At 42.3% G+C, this 17,433-nt stretch overlaps 2 protein-coding genes across 4 annotated transcripts in view; one reads left to right on the top strand and one right to left on the bottom strand.

Annotated features, from left to right (window-relative positions):
* arr3b (arrestin 3b, retinal (X-arrestin)) overlaps window positions 1-17,433 on the bottom strand; it is a 338,825-nt gene that overhangs the window by 165,242 nt on the left and 156,150 nt on the right. The window lies entirely within an intron of this gene.
* fgf13a (fibroblast growth factor 13a) overlaps window positions 1-17,433 on the top strand; it is a 72,151-nt gene that overhangs the window by 5,540 nt on the left and 49,178 nt on the right. For 2 of the 3 annotated variants that reach the window (XM_072436966.1, XM_072436941.1), the window contains exons 1-2: window positions 1,032-1,268; window positions 1,450-1,611. In XM_072436966.1, the coding sequence (XP_072293067.1) occupies window positions 1,563-1,611 (49 nt within the window). In that variant the 5' untranslated portion in view covers window positions 1,032-1,268; window positions 1,450-1,562. Of the gene's footprint in view, window positions 1-1,031; window positions 1,269-1,449; window positions 1,612-17,433 lie in introns of those variants that run through there. The other variant, XM_072436949.1, reaches the window with a different exon arrangement.

Below are 17,433 nucleotides of genomic sequence, written 5' to 3'. Positions count from 1 at the left end.
CTCTCACGCTCTCTCACGCGCTCTCACGCTCTCACGCTCTCTCACGCGCTCTCACGCGCTCGCGCTCTCACGCTCTTTCACGCGCTCTCACGCGCTCTCACGCTCTCACGCGCTCTCTCACGCGCTCTCACGCGCTTGCGCTCTCACGCTCTCAAGCTCTCACGCGCTCTCACGCGCTTGCGCTCTCACGCTCTCACGCTCTCACGCGCTCTCACTCGCTCTCACGCTCTCACGCTCTCACGCGCTCGCGCTCTCACGCTCTTTCACGCGCTCTCACGCGCTCTCACGCTCTCTCACGCGCTCTCACGCTCTCTCACGCGCTCTCACGCGCTTGCTCTCTCACGCTCTCACGCTCTCACGCTCTCTCACGCGCTCTCACGCTCTCTCACGCGCTCTCACGCTCTCTCACGCGCTCTCACGCGCTCTCACGCGCTCGCGTTCTCTCACGCGCTCTCACGCTCTCTCACGCGCTCTCACGCTCTCTCACGCGCTCTCACGCGCTCTCACGCGCTCGCGCTCTCACGCTCTCTCACGCGCTCTCACGCGCTTGCTCTCTCACGCTCTCACGCTCTCTCACGCGCTCTCACGCGCTCTCACGCGCTCGCGCTCTCTCACGCGCTCTCACGCGCTCGCGCTCTCACGCTCTCTCACGCGCTCTCACGCTCTCTCACGCGCTCTCACGCTCTCACGCGCTCGCGCTCTCTCACGCGCTCTCACGCGCTCTCACGCGCTTGCTCTCTCACGCTCTCACGCTCTCACGCTCTCACGCTCTCTCACGCGCTCTCACGCGCTCTCACGCGCTCGCGCTCTCTCACGCGCTCTCACGCGCTCGCGCTCTCACGCTCTCTCACGCGCTCTCACGCTCTCTCACGCGCTCTCACGCTCTCACGCGCTCGCGCTCTCTCACGCGCTCTCACGCGCTCTCACGCGCTCTCACGCGCGTTCACGTCGCGTTGACTCGCGCGTCCTGTTGATTCCGCTCTTCGCGCGTGCGTTTCAGGAGCGCAGCCGCTGAAGGGAAGCCTCCTCAGTCGAGGACAGTCACTGGATGGCATTTCACGCACGGTTTGTTTGTAGAGGACTTCCGCTGTTGTTCTTGAGTTGAGCTCGCGTGTGTAATAACAACGAGCTCCATTTGAGGCTTTAATACTTGTCTTTGTGACAAAGAAGGCCTTTATTTTGTTCTATTCATAATAAGAAGATTAATGGTGGGAACAGCTCCTTTCATCAATGTGCATTGATGTAGCGAGAACCGTGGAGGAGATAAGGTGAGTGGCTGTTTGGCTGTTTTAGAGCGGGTTTGTGTCGTGTGGAGTGGGATTTCAGACGACATAATCACACATCAACCGCTGGGCAATTACACTCAACTTGTAACCAGGGGTCCTTTTGTCTCCCAGTGATCCCACTATGGAGCAGAATGTGAGAGTAACACCGCGCTTTTCCTTTCAGAAACCTTATCTCAGCACCGGGAATCTCTGGGAAGGATTTCATTGAGGACGGTGGGCTCTTAAAAGGATATCGATTCTTGTCTAACCGGGACTCACACATCCAAACTGGGATCTATGAGCGGCAAAGTGGCGAAGCCTAAAGAAGACAAGGATGCTTCCAAGGGTAAGAGGAAAATCCATCTTTTTGCATTGCAGAAGTAGGTCTGTTTTAGGTTTTATTTACCACATCCATCATTCATTTTGCATGGCACCGGAGAAATGACTGAAATAACCACGCAGCAACAGAGAGAGCCTCCCCAGCACGATGCATGTGAACTGCTGCTGTTTGAGACTCGGGCAGGTGCTATTAGGCCTATGCACTGCACCATGTGTTGATCACATGCGGACACAGCGCACCACTGAATTCAATCCAAATCGTAGAAAAAACCTTTGCTTAATATTCACAGTCAAACGAGATTAGAGAACATGTTTGAGCCGTGGCTGTGTTTCTCCTGCGCACGCAGTGAAATGTGTGCGCGGTGTGAAGCTCGCTCCTTCTCGAAGCCCCCGTTTGTGGCTCATGGCGTCAGAGGCAGCCTCACACAACAGGGAAGTGAAGGAAGTAAACGGCCTTTGCATTGCCATGGAGACAGAGCGGAGACGGGGTTGCCAGAGAAACGTGGTGGGACTAATCAGTCTAAGGGATGAGCACGACATTGTACGCTCTGCCAGACACATGTTACTGCACCTTTTATCTCAATCTGCTCTTTGCTTTAAATGGATATAAAAAGGAGGAAATACAAGACCTATTAAATTGCACAAAAGGAGAAAGCTTTCATTTTCAGTTTATCGTTTGGAATGTATTTTGCATCACAATAAACATATGGTTGGCTTTTGTTATCATGCTGTTAACAGGTGGTGGTTGTCTGGTATTATATATCAAGAGAAATCATGTAACACTCATGAAAACAACTGATTTAACTGTGTGTGTTAAATCAATGCAATTTATACTGCACAGTATAGACCGCAGGGCCTGCCCTGATAATCTATATATTATTTTCAGCAGACTGGCATGGATATTGCCATGGGAATATTTTTTTTTATTTGGCAGATTAAGATGGAATGACACTACAATTATTTTGTTATTAATTGTTCTCTTAATGAATATTGTTTAATCAGAAACACTAAGGAATAGAGTGTTTATTCTCAGATGTAGATGTAGGGAGAGTGTGCCCTGCAAACATGAGAATAACCAGAGGAAGAGTAGTGAGCTTTAACCTCTGCTTATCTCTATCTACCTAGAAATCAATGGCATTTGTCAAAATGAAAAAGATGACTTTTTTATGCACACAAGTAGCACAATGTCCAAAAAGAATGAAATATGTTAAATGAATTCCAGAAACAAGGCACTTGCCGGCATGTTAAGGGTCATGGAGTGGCAGCTGCCCCTGCCTCAGACCTGAATATCACAAGGCTAAACCCAGAGCGACGGTGCCAGTGTTGGTGAGCACATGCTCCACAAATGATTCAGGGAAGCAGATGGCTCACTCCTCTGTCTTTTCCTGCGGGCACAACGCCAAATAAAGCTTTAGTTTGTTCAAATGCACAGTTATGTTGCAGACTCAAACATAGAGGTTTCCATTAGGCCACAAAACCTCTGTATATGTTATTCTGTGAGTTTTTGGCCAGCCAATCCTCTCTGGGTACATTTTTCAGTGCAAACAACAAAATATCACAAATGCATAAAAACTGTTAATCTTGTATTTTAGATCTCTACAAATATGTCATGAAATGCATGTGATTCTTGCAGAGTTTTGTAGTTCATGTTTCAGTCTTCTCTCAAACGCTCTTGGTAATGTGAACTTTGAACGAGCGGGCTCTGTAGCTGTGCTGCACACGAGGTTGGGAGAAGCTGGAGGGATCAGCACCTCTGAATAACAGGGAGAAATATGTCCAAGCAGGCATTAAAACCTTCCACACTTACAGAGAATTTTCTCTTCAGTATTTTCTGAAACACAGAATTAGAAGTGACTAAAATAAGACTAGTCAATCTGTCTGGCTGAGATTTAAACTTTCAAAATAGCAAGTGCAAGCTGTCTATGGGGAACTATAAATGTGTTTCTTATTCAGGTTTATTTTTGTTATCCTAAATAATTGCCATAGCCACAGATGCCTAAACTATTGTTCCTTTACTTGAACCTGATCATCAGTGTCCTTTTGTCTCTTTTACCTTCGCCACATTAAGCCTTCACTCACTTGAAAAGAAGAACTCCTAATTTACACTTTGATTCAGTTGACTATAACTTATATTGCTGTTTTATGACTTTGGTGAGGGTGCATTTCTGCAGTCAACAAGTTCTTACCCCGGCGCTCTTCATCTGAGCGTGTCTTTGATACACTCCTCCCTCGGGCTGCCGGTGTCAGCTCGTGGACTCAGGCCTGTCTCACATTGCAGCATAACTCTTGCATATGCTCCACAGCGCTTGAATCACCAAAGGAGTTTAGTCCGTAGCATTCATCCCGTTATCGAGCTGTTCTCTGCTCCCTGACACGTGCACCTCTGAGCACGCAGGCTGCAGGTGAAAACATGAAGAGATTTGTTCCTTTTATTCAAAGAAGTTAATAATCACTCTGGCTTGTAAATGATAGGGTGATGCATACCAAAGGCAGAGTTATGTAATGTTCATTTGGCAACGTTTTTGTCCTGGAATATACCACAGTATGACTTTAAACGTATCTGTTTTCAATGTCTTTATAGCTGAAAATACCTTAAAAAAAATGCATTCTTACTGTGAGCGTGCTCGCCTCTCCATAAATCTTACCTGTAACTTGACCTGCTGCCATCTCCAAGTTATTTTAATGTTAATGTTGTTTGTTGTGGCTGTGTAACTGCTGTCTCTTGGCCTGGGCTCCCATGTAAAAGAGGTTTTTTAATTTCAATGGGACTTTCCGGGTTAAATAAAGGTTAAGAAAAAAGAACTGAGATGGAGCTTAACATGTACGACTTATAAATCAAACAAACTAACAACTTAAGTGTTTTGGAAGTCTTTTGGAATCAGGTTTACTGGAATTTTCAGGCTACTGTGACAGTGTTTTAAAGTAGTTTCAATATTATTGTTTATCCTGCTTTTTTATGTAATACAATAGATAACTCAGCTAAAAGGCCTATAATATCCTTCTGTGGAACAGCTTAGGCAAAGCAATAGCAAAACAAGTGTGTAAAAAGTTACATAGTGCACCTTTTAAGCTCTGGGGTCATTCCATTGTTGAATAGTGCTCTACAGTGGTTATGAGAAGCCTCTGGTACAAGAAGTCATCACACCAAAGTCTTTATGTAGTGTGGAATATCATTTGTTTCATCTGATTTTAATTTTAAATGCTGCATTTTTAACCCAGAAAAAAACATGTTTGAACAGTTTTGTTTTTTTTTTCTTCAAATTTTCAGTTTTAATTGTTTTTCCCAGTTTAAAAAAATAAAAACAAACCGGTTTAAATTCATAGTGTGAAATTACAAATGAAAAATGTCACAGCAAAGATTTAAGATGCCAACATTTTGGATTGATTGTTAAAGACTAGTGAATTTTAAGGCTTGACATTTTTCATTTAGACTTTTTTATCTGAAAAAACCCCACAATGACAAAAATAAATAAATTCACTCTAGAAAAAATAGATGAATCAGGGTAAACAGTTCAAAGTAAGAAATTAGCCAGCATTTAAAATTCAAAATGTGATGAGACAAATGATCTTCCATGTTCACACTAAAATTGTGGTTTAGTATTTTATAAGATTTATTGTAATAGGAATCTTGATTTTTAGTTTTAATATTTTGCTGGCCTATAAACACACACACACACACACACACACACACACTCAGTGCCGTTCGGATTAGGTTTCCACACAACACATAGCGCCTCTCTGATTGGTCAGCACACAGTTTGAGTTAATTGATGTGGCCGCTAGTCGACGGACGCATGCTTTAAAAAGGTTAATGGGTGTCCTCAGATGACCCAGCCAAAAAGACACTCTAAAATGCTAAAAGATTCCACATGAAACGGCAGATATTATCCGCTAAAGCTCCAAACACCTGACAGCTCTGTTGCATTAGTCAGCTCGAGCCGGTAATCCTCGCAGCAGCATGTCTTTTGAAGTAAAGCCTTTTTGAGTGCTGCCCTTCTGCTCCACCAGGACAGTAGTGGTCAGAAACTGCAAACACAGAACACTGACAAAGAATACAGCTCTGCATCATCTGTATTTTATGTACAGTATGCATGTTAATCTGTCTTTGAACCCTGATATGTTTGAAATGTACATTCATACCCGCGTTTTGTCTGTTTTTCCATAGTTGTGAACTGTGGTTGAAATGATGATCACATAATCTCATTTCCACACCTGGATATTCTCATCAGAATAATGGGCTCAGATCTGAAAAAGGCTGATACTGTAGGTTTGGGATTAAAGTTGGATTATGTATTTTTTCTCTCTCTGATTAAAACTCACCACAGTTAATCCATTTTAAGATAATATCTCATAAATGTTGAAATGTCGTGGTAAAGTCGCGTTTAGAAGGTTTGCCTCTGTACCAACCAGTATTTTCCTTGAGTCCTTGGATAAGACACTAAACCCACACTGCTGAAGCATGAGTGGAGCAGATGGCTACAAAAGAAAACCACCACTATTAAGTGTAAGGATTTAAGGATTTCAAAACTATTAAGAGAATATTAAAACTGATTCTGTAAATCGATTCGTTTTCGGACAATTTTCCCTATAGTGCCAAGGGTTATTATGTTTGTCCCTACAGTACAGTTGCTTTTTCTTTGTTTGTTTTTTAACCTGTGACCCCTGATAGCAACTTGCTTCATTTTGCATCAAAGTTTAAAAAAATAAACAAAATCTGCCATACCATCCATTTGTGTTACTGTGATGGAAGTGGCTAAGAGGAGGAAGGTCAGAGGAGATTGTAACTTTCAGCAAAAGCCAGTTATTATCAGTGTTGACACGCTACACAGATCCGCAGAGTCCAGGGCAGTCTAGTGTAAAATGAGTCTGTATTACGGATCCGGTTTGAGGCGGTCCTGTGTTCCCTGAGATATTCTGTGATAAATGCAGAGGTCTTAAAATCGTGTAGGAAGGTGTAGGTTTTGATATATTTTAAATCATACCCAAGCTTCATCGCCCTGGAACTTGGCACTGAATGGGACTGTAAGTGATTATAGAACACACAGTTGAAGCTAAAGTAGAATTTTGATGAAATTGTAAAAAAGTAATTGAATTTCAGTTCAGAACATAACACAACACGACCAGAGAATGAAAATCAAAATATAAACACAAGTAGATATCAAGCAAACATCAATAGAAACCAAATCACGGGACAGTCAACACAGTCAGGTCTCAAATTCAACAGTCTATTTCAGAGTGTAAAACGTGCAGTGAATTTAACAGTGAGAGTCTTGGCAACTTCAATCTTTGCTGTGAAGATTTTCATTGTGAATTTGACACTCTGGATTTAAACTGTTAAAATGGAAGGCTTGAAAATGTATGCACTTAATAATTAAACCATGAATTTATTTAGAATTTTTAAACTGCGAAACTTAAAACATTTAAGATTTTTTTTTTCAGTGTTAAACGTGAAGACATTTTTTCCCTCCTTTAATGTATTTTGTTTGACAGGGACACCAGCCCCTGTTTTCAGTGCTGACTTAATCAGGCTACATTTTTAGAAGAGAGTTTTAATTTTTATCATGGGTTATATTTTTAGAACCCAGTTGCCAATAGCTAATAAGTTCTGAGTTATTGTTTACACATTGCACTGCCATACAAAAAGACAAATAATATCTAATCTAGAGCAAACCTCTAAAGCTGCATTCAGACCGAGGCGTCCAATTCACACCTGACGCAGGAGTTGGACGCCTGTACATTTGAAGGCAGATGCCTCGGACGCTCGTCCTGGACGCTCCAGACGTGCATTTTTTTTTTTTTATCATTGTAGGGTTTGTTTTGGGTCTTCTTCCGGGTCCATGGAGCGTAATCTCTGATTGGCTGCGTCTGCCGCAGAAAAGTTGAGCTTTGGTCAATTTTTCTGCGTCAAATGTTCTGGACGCTCTGGGCTCTCTGGAGGCACGTTCAAAGCGTCAGACGCTCCAACGCCCCCCCCACGCGCCCCGTCCGACGCGCCCCGTCCAACCCTCAAAACGCAGGATTTGCGCCACAAAAACGCAGGACGGCCAAGACGCGTGTCCACATAGACTTTGAATGTAAACTGGACGCTTTGGACGCTGCGGTGTGAACAGGGCTTAACACTGAAGTTAATTCAGCCCAATCAAATCAAAATGTCGGCTTTTTCTAGGGCTTTAAGGTCAATAGTGAATATCCTCTGCAAGCCCAATATATCGGCCAACCGATCTTTCTATCTCGACATGAATCACCATGATCCACTGTGGCTGATTTAGACTATGATGGGCCTTGCTCAATGTGAGACTCTAATGATGATAATTCCATATGTCGTGCCTTTTAAGTTACTCACATACTTTAAATGGCATTACTCATTCACTCCTCATGGTTGGTGATTGTTAAGTTGAGGTTGCAGTGTGTGCAGCAGATCCCAGGGATCATCTGGTCCTACTAAGGACCTTAGTAGACAAACATTCAAGAATAAAATATTTCTTCAGTCATTTGCCCTTTATGTTGGTGCCTATTGACCGCTTTCACACAAGGGTGTCGTTTTTTGTATAATGACTTTGAGGTGTTTGACAGAGAAGCAATTTCAGTCTATTCTCATTAATTAAGACCTGGACTGATCCCAGGGCCTTCGGCAGCTGCAGCGCACTCCAAAGGTTAATACTATTGAACCTATTGATCTCCAGACACTTACTGGAAATAGCCATTATTGGGATGAATCTATGACCAGGGCCTGTGGGTAAATGCCAATACATGAAGGAATTCGAATATGTGACTGAAGGAAAGGGCAAAGCATTATGGGAAATAACAGGAAGAGACAGGCACATTTTATTTACTGTAGCAATTATCATGGACATGAACAGTTTCTCCTATAAAGGCAAGGCAAGTTTATTTGTGGAGCACAATCTGTACACAAGGCAATTCAAAGTGCTTCACACAACAGGGAAACAAATGCATTAAAATCACAAAGATATGACAGAAATCACAAAACAGTTTAAGACATGAAAGACAAGATTGAAAATAGAATAATTTCATTAATTCATACACACAGCTAAACAAAACAAAGATAACTTTGCTAAAGTAGAAGCCTGTCTCACATCTTCAGGAAGACTATTCCAGATTTTAGCTGCATAAAACTGAAACACTAATTGCCCATGTTTAGTCCTGACTCTGGGCACCAGCAGGAGGCCGGTCCATGTTTAGTCCTGACTCTGGGCACCAGCAAGAGGCCCGTCCATGTTTAGTCCTGACTCTGGCACCAGCAGGAGGCCGGTCCATGTTTAGTCCTGACTCTGGCACCAGCAGGAGGCCGGTCCATGTTTAGTCCTGACTCTGGCACCAGCAGGAGGCCGGTCCATGTTTAGTCCTGACTTTGGCACCAGCAGGAGGCCGGTCCATGTTTAGTCCTGACTCTGGCACCAGGAGGAGGCCGGTCCTTGAGGTCCTCAGAGTCCGAGATGGTTCATATGGCACTAACATGTCCGAGATGTACTTTGGTGCTAGGCCATGGAGAGACTTGTACACAAGCAGAGCTGCTTTAAAGTCTATTCTCTGAGCCACAGGAGCCAGTGCAGAGACCAGGACTAATGTGATGGTACTTCCTGGTTCTAGTCAGGTCAATCACTTAGAAGTGAATTATTATATTGTAAGTGCAATTTTCTTATTACATTGACTTTGTAATCAAATTAAATAAAAGCAATTGTTGTGCTCCTTCAGCATGCTCAGAGAACAATCAGGGCTTAAAAAAACTTTCAGATATTGTAAGGTTGTCACAATATTCCACCTTTTTCATATATTCAGACAAAATAACTTGGGACTTATACACTTTGGCAGGATTTAAGAAATCTGCACAAGAATGTAATTAGAACTTTTGCCTTCCTCTAAAGTCCGATTCCAGCATTTAGGTACAGATTGTGTAAAAGTGATAAACGCAAGTGTTAAACTTGAGTGGACCTTCTGTTTAGTGGAGAGTGAGAACATTATGGCAAGCTAAGATGCTAAATATATCTCCAGTCTTTAATTTCATTTCACATTCACACAGACTGCATCATGGCTGCTCCTCCGGCACCTCATAAGGGACACATTATTTACATAATGAGATGCTGCCACAGCGGCAAAGCCCCAATAAGCGGGCGCCTTTGAGTCATGGGATGGGGATAGCGAGGTGCGTCCAGTGTTTATACTCTTGATGTGCTGAAAGGTGTGCGTCTGCAACACATTCACACACAAACATATGCTCCTGCCCAAGGGAACAGGCCTGTGTGGAGAGGAACAGAGATGATTAGAATACAGCCTGGGAAGAGAAAAACTCATTTGAATGAATGCTTTTGCTCAGCGGACAAGAAGTGCACTCTGGAGGATTGGCAGCTTGTCTTGTGATGAGTTGTGACCTGCTATATCTAATACTATTCTTATGTCGCAACATAAACAGTGATTTGCTCTATGTTGTATTTGTTGTATTCCAGAAACCCAACACTTTAATATAAAATGGAACATTATTTCAAATATCCAAAAGACTTGAATTAGACTGACTTCAACTTGCAATCTTATAGTCTTATTGAAAGCTTTTATTTGTATTTAACTGATATCACAACGTGTCAGAATGACATCATAGATAGAGGGGAGTGATGAGCCTTGTGTGTAGCAGAAGTGTTTTAATTTATTGATGCCATTATCAGCATGAAATTAATATCTTAACCTTTATCTGTGCAATGAAAGCTCCATCAAACGTACTATAAGATGAGATCATTATTTGATCGCTAAAAGGACAAGCTTTATAATAGACTTTGGGATGTTCATTGTAGCCACCAAAGAATTTAGGAATATCTTTGATTCTACTCTGGAAGATTTTGTTTTTTAATTATATTTTACACCAGATGCCCTCCCTAATGCAGCCATCTTCATTTATTTTGGCTTCGAACGGGTTTTGTCAAGCCAACCTCAATTTTAATTAAAGAATTATAAGACTTCAATGGAAACTTTCCATTATTGCAGAATTATTTTATCACAGAATATTTCCACTATTAACCGTACAAATCTACAGCTAGTGAACTCTGGAGGGAAGTGATTCAGCGTCCCACCTGACAACGTTTTCTTTTGTGTTGTCAGATGTCGTCAGTTGCTCTCTGTGGTGAATGATCACATAATTTGTCCATAATTGGAAGAGACAAGTGCCCTCCTCTGCAGCTGAGCAGAGAGTGAGATAAAGAGGCAGAGAGCAGCTATAAGAAAAGAGAAGAGGCATGACAGTCACCGATCTAACGTTAATGCATAAGAACAGCTACACACAGAGAAGAGCAATGCTTTAGGCCAGGGGCAAAGGCTACAGTCCTGACCAAACCACGGCTACAGTCGTGAAGAAACCACAGCTACAGTCGTGACGAAACCACGGCTACAGTTGTGACGAAACCGCGGCTACAGTCGTGACGAAACCACAGCTACAGTCGTGACAAAACCACCTCTACAGTCGTGACGAAACCATGGCTACAGTCGTGAAGAAACCACAGCTACAGTCGTGACAAAACCACGGCTACAGTCGTGACGAAACCACGGCTACAGTCGTGACGAAACCACAGCTACAGTCGTGACAAAACCACCTCTACAGTCGTGACGAAACCATGGCTACAGTCGTGACGAAACCATGGCTACAGTCGTGAAGAAACCACAGCTACAGTCGTGACAAAACCACGGCTACAGTCGTGACGAAACCACGGCTACAGTCGTGACAAAACCACAGCTACAGTCGTGACAAAACCACCTCTACAGTCGTGACGAAACCATGGCTACAGTCGTGACGAAACCATGGCTACAGTCGTGAAGAAACCACAGCTACAGTCGTGACAAAACCACGGCTACAGTCGTGACGAAACCACGGCTACAGTCGTGACAAAACCACAGCTACAGTCGTGACAAAACCACCTCTACAGTCGTGACGAAACCATGGCTACAGTCGTGACGAAACCATGGCTACAGTCGTGAAGAAACCACAGCTACAGTCGTGACAAAACCACCTCTACAGTTGTGACGAAACCACGGCTACAGTCGTGACGGAACCACGGCTACAGTCGTGACGAAACCACGGCTACAGTCGTGACGGAACCACGGCTACAGTCGTGAAGAAACCACGGCTACAGTCGTGACAAAACCACGGCTACAGTCGTGACGAAACCACGGCTACAGTCGTGAAGAAACCACGGCTACAGTCGTGACAAAACCGCAGCTACAGTCGTGACAAAACCACGGCTACAGTCCTGACGAAACCACGGCTACAGTCGTGACGAAACCACGGCTACAGTCGTGACGAAACCACGGCTACAGTCGTGACGAAACCACGGCTACAGTCGTGAAGAAACCACGGCTACAGTCGTGACAAAACCTCGGCTACAGTCCTGACAAAACCACGGCTACAGTCGTTACGAAACCGCGGCTACAGTCGTGACAAAACTACGGCTACAGTTCTGACAAAACCACGGCTACAGTCGTGACGAAACCACGGATACAGTCGTGACGAAACCACGGCTACAGTTGTGACAAAACCGCAGCTACAGTCGTGACAAAACCACGGCTACAGTCCTGACAAAACCACGGCTACAGTCGTTACGAAACCGCGGCTACAGTCGTGACAAAACCACGGCTACAGTCGTGACAAAACCGCGGCTACAGTCGTGACGAAACCGCGGCTACAGTCGTGACAAAACCACTGCTACAGTCGTGATAAAACTACGGCTACAGTCATGACAAAACCACGGCTACTGTCGTGACAAAACCATGGCTACAGTCGTGACAAAACCACAGCTACAGTCATGATAAAACTACGACTGCAGTCGTGATAAAACTATGGCTACAGTCATGACAAAACCACGGCTACAGTCGTGACAAAACCGCGGCTACAGTCGTGACAAAATCACGGCTACAGTCGTGATAAAACTACGGCTACAGTCGTGACAAAACCACGGCTACAGTCGTGACAAAATCACGGCTACAGTCGTGACAAAATCACGGCTACAGTCGTGACAAAACTACGGCTACAGTCGTGACAAAACCACGGCTACAGTCGTGACAAAACCATAATAAACCAAAATGAAGTGGAGTTGAAAGTATAGTAAAAATGATTGTAAAGGACCTGTAAACAAGGACCAACATCCATATAAAGTGCACAACAGTTCTGACTAATACTAACCTCATAACGCCTTTATTTTTTTTAATTAATGTTTAAACTGTCCGAAAATTTTCGGTGTATTTTTGATGCATGTCATTCACTGATGACAGGGATTCTGTCAGTACTTCCTTTACATTTTATTATTAGAATTTTCTTTACAAACTGAAACTCAATTTATGTGAAACTATGATAAATGTTTACCACATATTATAAACACCAAACCAAGAAGTAATTAGAAAAACATGATATATTCACTTTTTCATCTTACTTTGACTTCATTTCTATGCACCACTGGCCCTAACTGTATCTTACATTGTTTGTGTCTCACGTGTCTCATGTCACTGCACTGACATACACCGCACATACCTCCACACTTAGTGTTAATGTGATCAGCCTTTACATTAGTAAACAATATGTCACAGTTAAATAAAGTGTTTACGGTGATCAGTTGATAATTTATATGACTCCATGTTATGCCTTTGACAACATAACACATGTTGCCCACACCTTGTTTATAGCTGTCCATTACTGTTGTGTGTGTGTGGCCTTTTGTCTATTCTTAGTAGAGACCTTTGTGTGACAGCAACCTTTAGAGCACGGCTGACATGCAGTAAATATAATAAGGCCCCCAACCAGCCCTGAGGTGGCTTGTGTTTTATAACTTCTGTAATAATGTCACCCATGCTGCTAGTGTGGGTTTGTTGTTTTGTAAGATAACAACATTTATTCTCTTCCATTTGTTACTATTCTGGGAAATACAAAGGCAGTGTGACTCAATGGAATATACCTGATTGGAACATTGCGAGATAGTGACCAAACAACAGTGAAATATTGAATTTTCTTTCATTTTTGTATTGTCTAACACATTACTATTCTTCGACTTTGTGATATATATATATATATATATATATATATATATATATATATATATATATATATATATATATATATATAAAGCATATGTTCTGGCTCCCTTTGACTAAACAGCATCAAGGCATTCACACGTGTGGAAACTGAAGCTTTAGCATGATCAGGCTTCATTTTCTTTTTGCCCGTTCCAGAGAACAAGGCACACTTCAAGGCTGTGCACCTCCCCCAACATCTCATCTCGGTTTGGTGCAGATAAAGCTGCTTCTGTCATCTGAACAATGCCATGATTCCTCTCAGAGTGAAATGAGAAAAGCATTCATGTCGACAGCAGCCAGTGCACGTCATGTGGGTCAATCATCTCCATGCAGTGCGTAAATGGACCTGGTTCGTTTGTTATATATGATTGTGTACAAATTAGAGACACAGCTACTGTGTTTATGGTATTTGACCTTTTTTGTGTTCATACATCCACTACACATTTGGCCTTGTCATTGAAATTTTAACAAGTGACAAATATGTTCTTTGAGGTCATAGCACAGAGGCACTAGACTCATGTTACACTGGTTTATCCTCATTCAATTACATTTACTTTTGTCCAAAATCACAACAGCAGTTGCCTTGAGGGGCGACGGTGAAAAACAGATTAAATAATGTTTATAGGGCCTTGGCAATGTCCCAGCATCCTCGTGTCATTAACTTTCTTGTAATTATATTTTCAGTGATTGACCCTTGAACCTTTATTGGAATGTAATCGAGGCACCATTGCTTTGAAAATTCCCAATTTCACCCACCCCTGATACACACCCACTCCCCTATACTTACTTTTACTTACTTTGCTCTACAAAAGTATTATTATTGTTTTTTCAAATGGTGAGACATGGACAGTTCAATACAGTCATTGGGATTTGAACAAAATAAAAAATAAAAAAAAACTACTGCTACTACAGTTAACTGCATTTATCTGTGTGCATCAGTGTGATCTGACAGTGGCACTGTGTCAGTCAAGTTAATATATCAGCTTTTTACTAAACATTTTTTGTGTGTCAATAATATATCTCAATATTCCAATTGGAAATAAACAAAATGTAAAACATTGACAACAACAACAACAACAACAACAACAACAGCAACAACACAACATTTGGAATTTTGGCAGTGAGTGACAAATGTTGAGATTTTCTTGTGGGCCCAGGGGCCCATCTTTAGCCAAGAAGCTTGCTCTGCACTATCCAAGCAACAAAACGGAAACAGTGTTTTTACAGAAAAATTAAAACTGAGAGTGAATTGTAGTGGGACAATATGAACAAAAAGAAGCAAAAAGAGCAAGAAACACTTTTTAAAAGTAAGTGCTTCCCATAATTCTGCCATCCAGTCAGAATCCTGAGGGGCATTTTTCAAATAAGTGTATAATCTCTATTGCATGGTTTTCTTTCTTTTTTTTTAAAGGATTTTTCGGCCCGTAGGCTTTATTTGACAGTGCACCATGAAATGGGGATAAGACTGGGGAAGGACATGCAGTAAATAGTCCAGCGTGCCGGATTCAAACTGCAGGCACGTATCCTTGACCATAAGCGGCACTCTGCAATGTTTTCATATAGTTTGTATTCAATTATTCAATTCTATTCTTGGCTTTCAGCTCAAAGATGCCATTTTGTAAAACAATAAAAGTTTGTTGGTTGTTGTTTTGTTTGGTGCTATGATAAGGATCACCTCCCTCTGCCACTTCCTGACCCGCGCTGCATCTAATACGGCTTTGCTAATTGCCACGACAGAAAACACCCCTCTTTTCAAGCACTGTTGTCTCAACTTTTTACAGCTTGTCCTTTGCTGCCTCTCCTTTAGTGCCCACATGTGTAATTAGCTGTTTCCCTAATAAGAGTCACAATTAGCCGCAAATTGCAAACATAAATTACAGTAAATGAAGAAATAAGTGAAAAGTTTGTGCATAAATCTAACTGCAGTGCTCTACAGGGGAGCACAGTGGAGTGATAGGGAAAGGTTAATTCATCCCCAACCTGTGTGAATTGATGGCTCCTGCTCCTACTCGCCTCATGCTGCTCTGAACACTGCACATTAGCATTGCAGGTGCATCCAACATCCCAATATAAAACTAATGACTGCACTGTCAGACTTCAGCTGTTCTTCAGCTCTCGCCAAGAAGCAGTATGTTTCTGGCTTTGTTCTCTTTATTTTTATTTCTGTCAGGTTTTTTGTAGATTTCATAGTTTTCGGTTTTGCAGTACATCTTTAATGTATGAATGAAATGTGTTTGTTGAAAGATGTTTGAAGAAAGATAACCTCTGAGCCTCGGCAGTTATTAAATGTTGAATTAACTTAAAAGGACCCACATTTTGGCTTATTAAAGCACTGTCTGGGCTTTTATTACTCAATTGTTTTGTTGTAACTTGTTGTTTTGTTTTCTCAACTTGGCGACTGGAACAGAAACTCTGAGAAAACATACAAGGTCCGAGTTCCAACCTCAGAGATGACTGGAACGCAGCATTAGTCCAAGAGTCCAAGACTGCAGACGTTTCCATTTACAAAACTGCCTTTCCTTTCTGACAGAACAGTCACATGTAAACAGGAGCATCACTCATTACAGCTGACCAGGCATAATAACAGTGTGTAGTATATTTTGAACTAAACATATTAAAGCTGTGCTGCCGCTAAGGTTGTTTGTCTTTGCAATCTTGGCCTGCCAACTGCAGGTCAGTAATAAGTGACGGCGTCAGAGAGATGAAGAACGAGATGAAAGAAATGACTTAATACTGGAGTGTTTTTACAGTGGTAGTGTCAGGGCTGAGTAGTACTTGTTAACAGGCACCTGACTGTGGGTGTTGTCAAGGTTCAGCTCTTTGCATGAATGAACAGAGATTAGGACAAATGCACTAACATGACAATCTACACAAAATTTGGGATGAAAATTCACGTTTGGTTCAATATAATACAAAGGTTTGTTACCTCGTAATGGCCTAAATATCCATGATCATGTCACCCATTTTGAGCATCACATATAAGTGCTAAGAAAAACAGTAGCTACAGTAAAACCATTGCCAGTGCTTGTTTTCTTTGGCATATCCTATATTGTAAAGAATTTCCTGTTTATAAAAAAGATATGCAGAATGACTGTGCCTTTCAGAGGTTAAGCATTTAAGGAAAGAGCTTCTCAAAATGTGTCAGCAACCAAATTAAAACTAGCATCTACTTGTGACTCAGCTGCAGCATTATCTTCTGTGAGGGCTTAAAGCAAACACACGGTTTATTTGAGATTCTTTACAGCAGAGAGATGTGTAGCTCTTTTTGAATCACGCAGTGCTCTAGGATGCTGTCTTGTGAATGGTGATAATGAATGACTGACATAAACTCTGCTTCTGATATCACCGTCTGCCGCCTCCAAACACTTCTGAGTCACTCTTTTCATGACGCTACAACTTTCCATTTTCTACCGCTTGTACCCTTTCGGGGTCGCGGGTGACTGGAGCCTATCCCAGTGACTTCGGGCCTTAGGCGGGGTACACCCTGGACAGTGCCCAACTTGTCGCAGGGCCACTTTTCATATTACATGATAAAAACACTATGCTTACATTATGCTTTCTACCACTTTATTTTCTTTACTCCAACTCTTTTTTTTGTCTTTCCAGTTCTCTAGTTACCCATCACTGCTTGAATAATGTACCTCTTCCAACTTTGACTTTGCCTCCGCACGTCACTTTGATTTCATGTTGTCAAGTGTCATATGGTTGCGCTGGCAATGAGCGGGCAATATCCTGTGTGAGAAGTTGTAGTGGTCCATGTGTGAATGAG

Source organism: Eucyclogobius newberryi, unplaced genomic scaffold, assembly GCF_026437365.1.
Source record: "Eucyclogobius newberryi isolate DKJ021-1_F unplaced genomic scaffold, fEucNew1.0.hap1 SCAF_11, whole genome shotgun sequence".
Classification (NCBI taxonomy): domain Eukaryota; kingdom Metazoa; phylum Chordata; class Actinopteri; order Gobiiformes; family Gobiidae; genus Eucyclogobius; species Eucyclogobius newberryi.
Note: the sequence above shows the minus strand (reverse complement) of the source record. Positions and strands in the feature narration are given on the sequence as shown.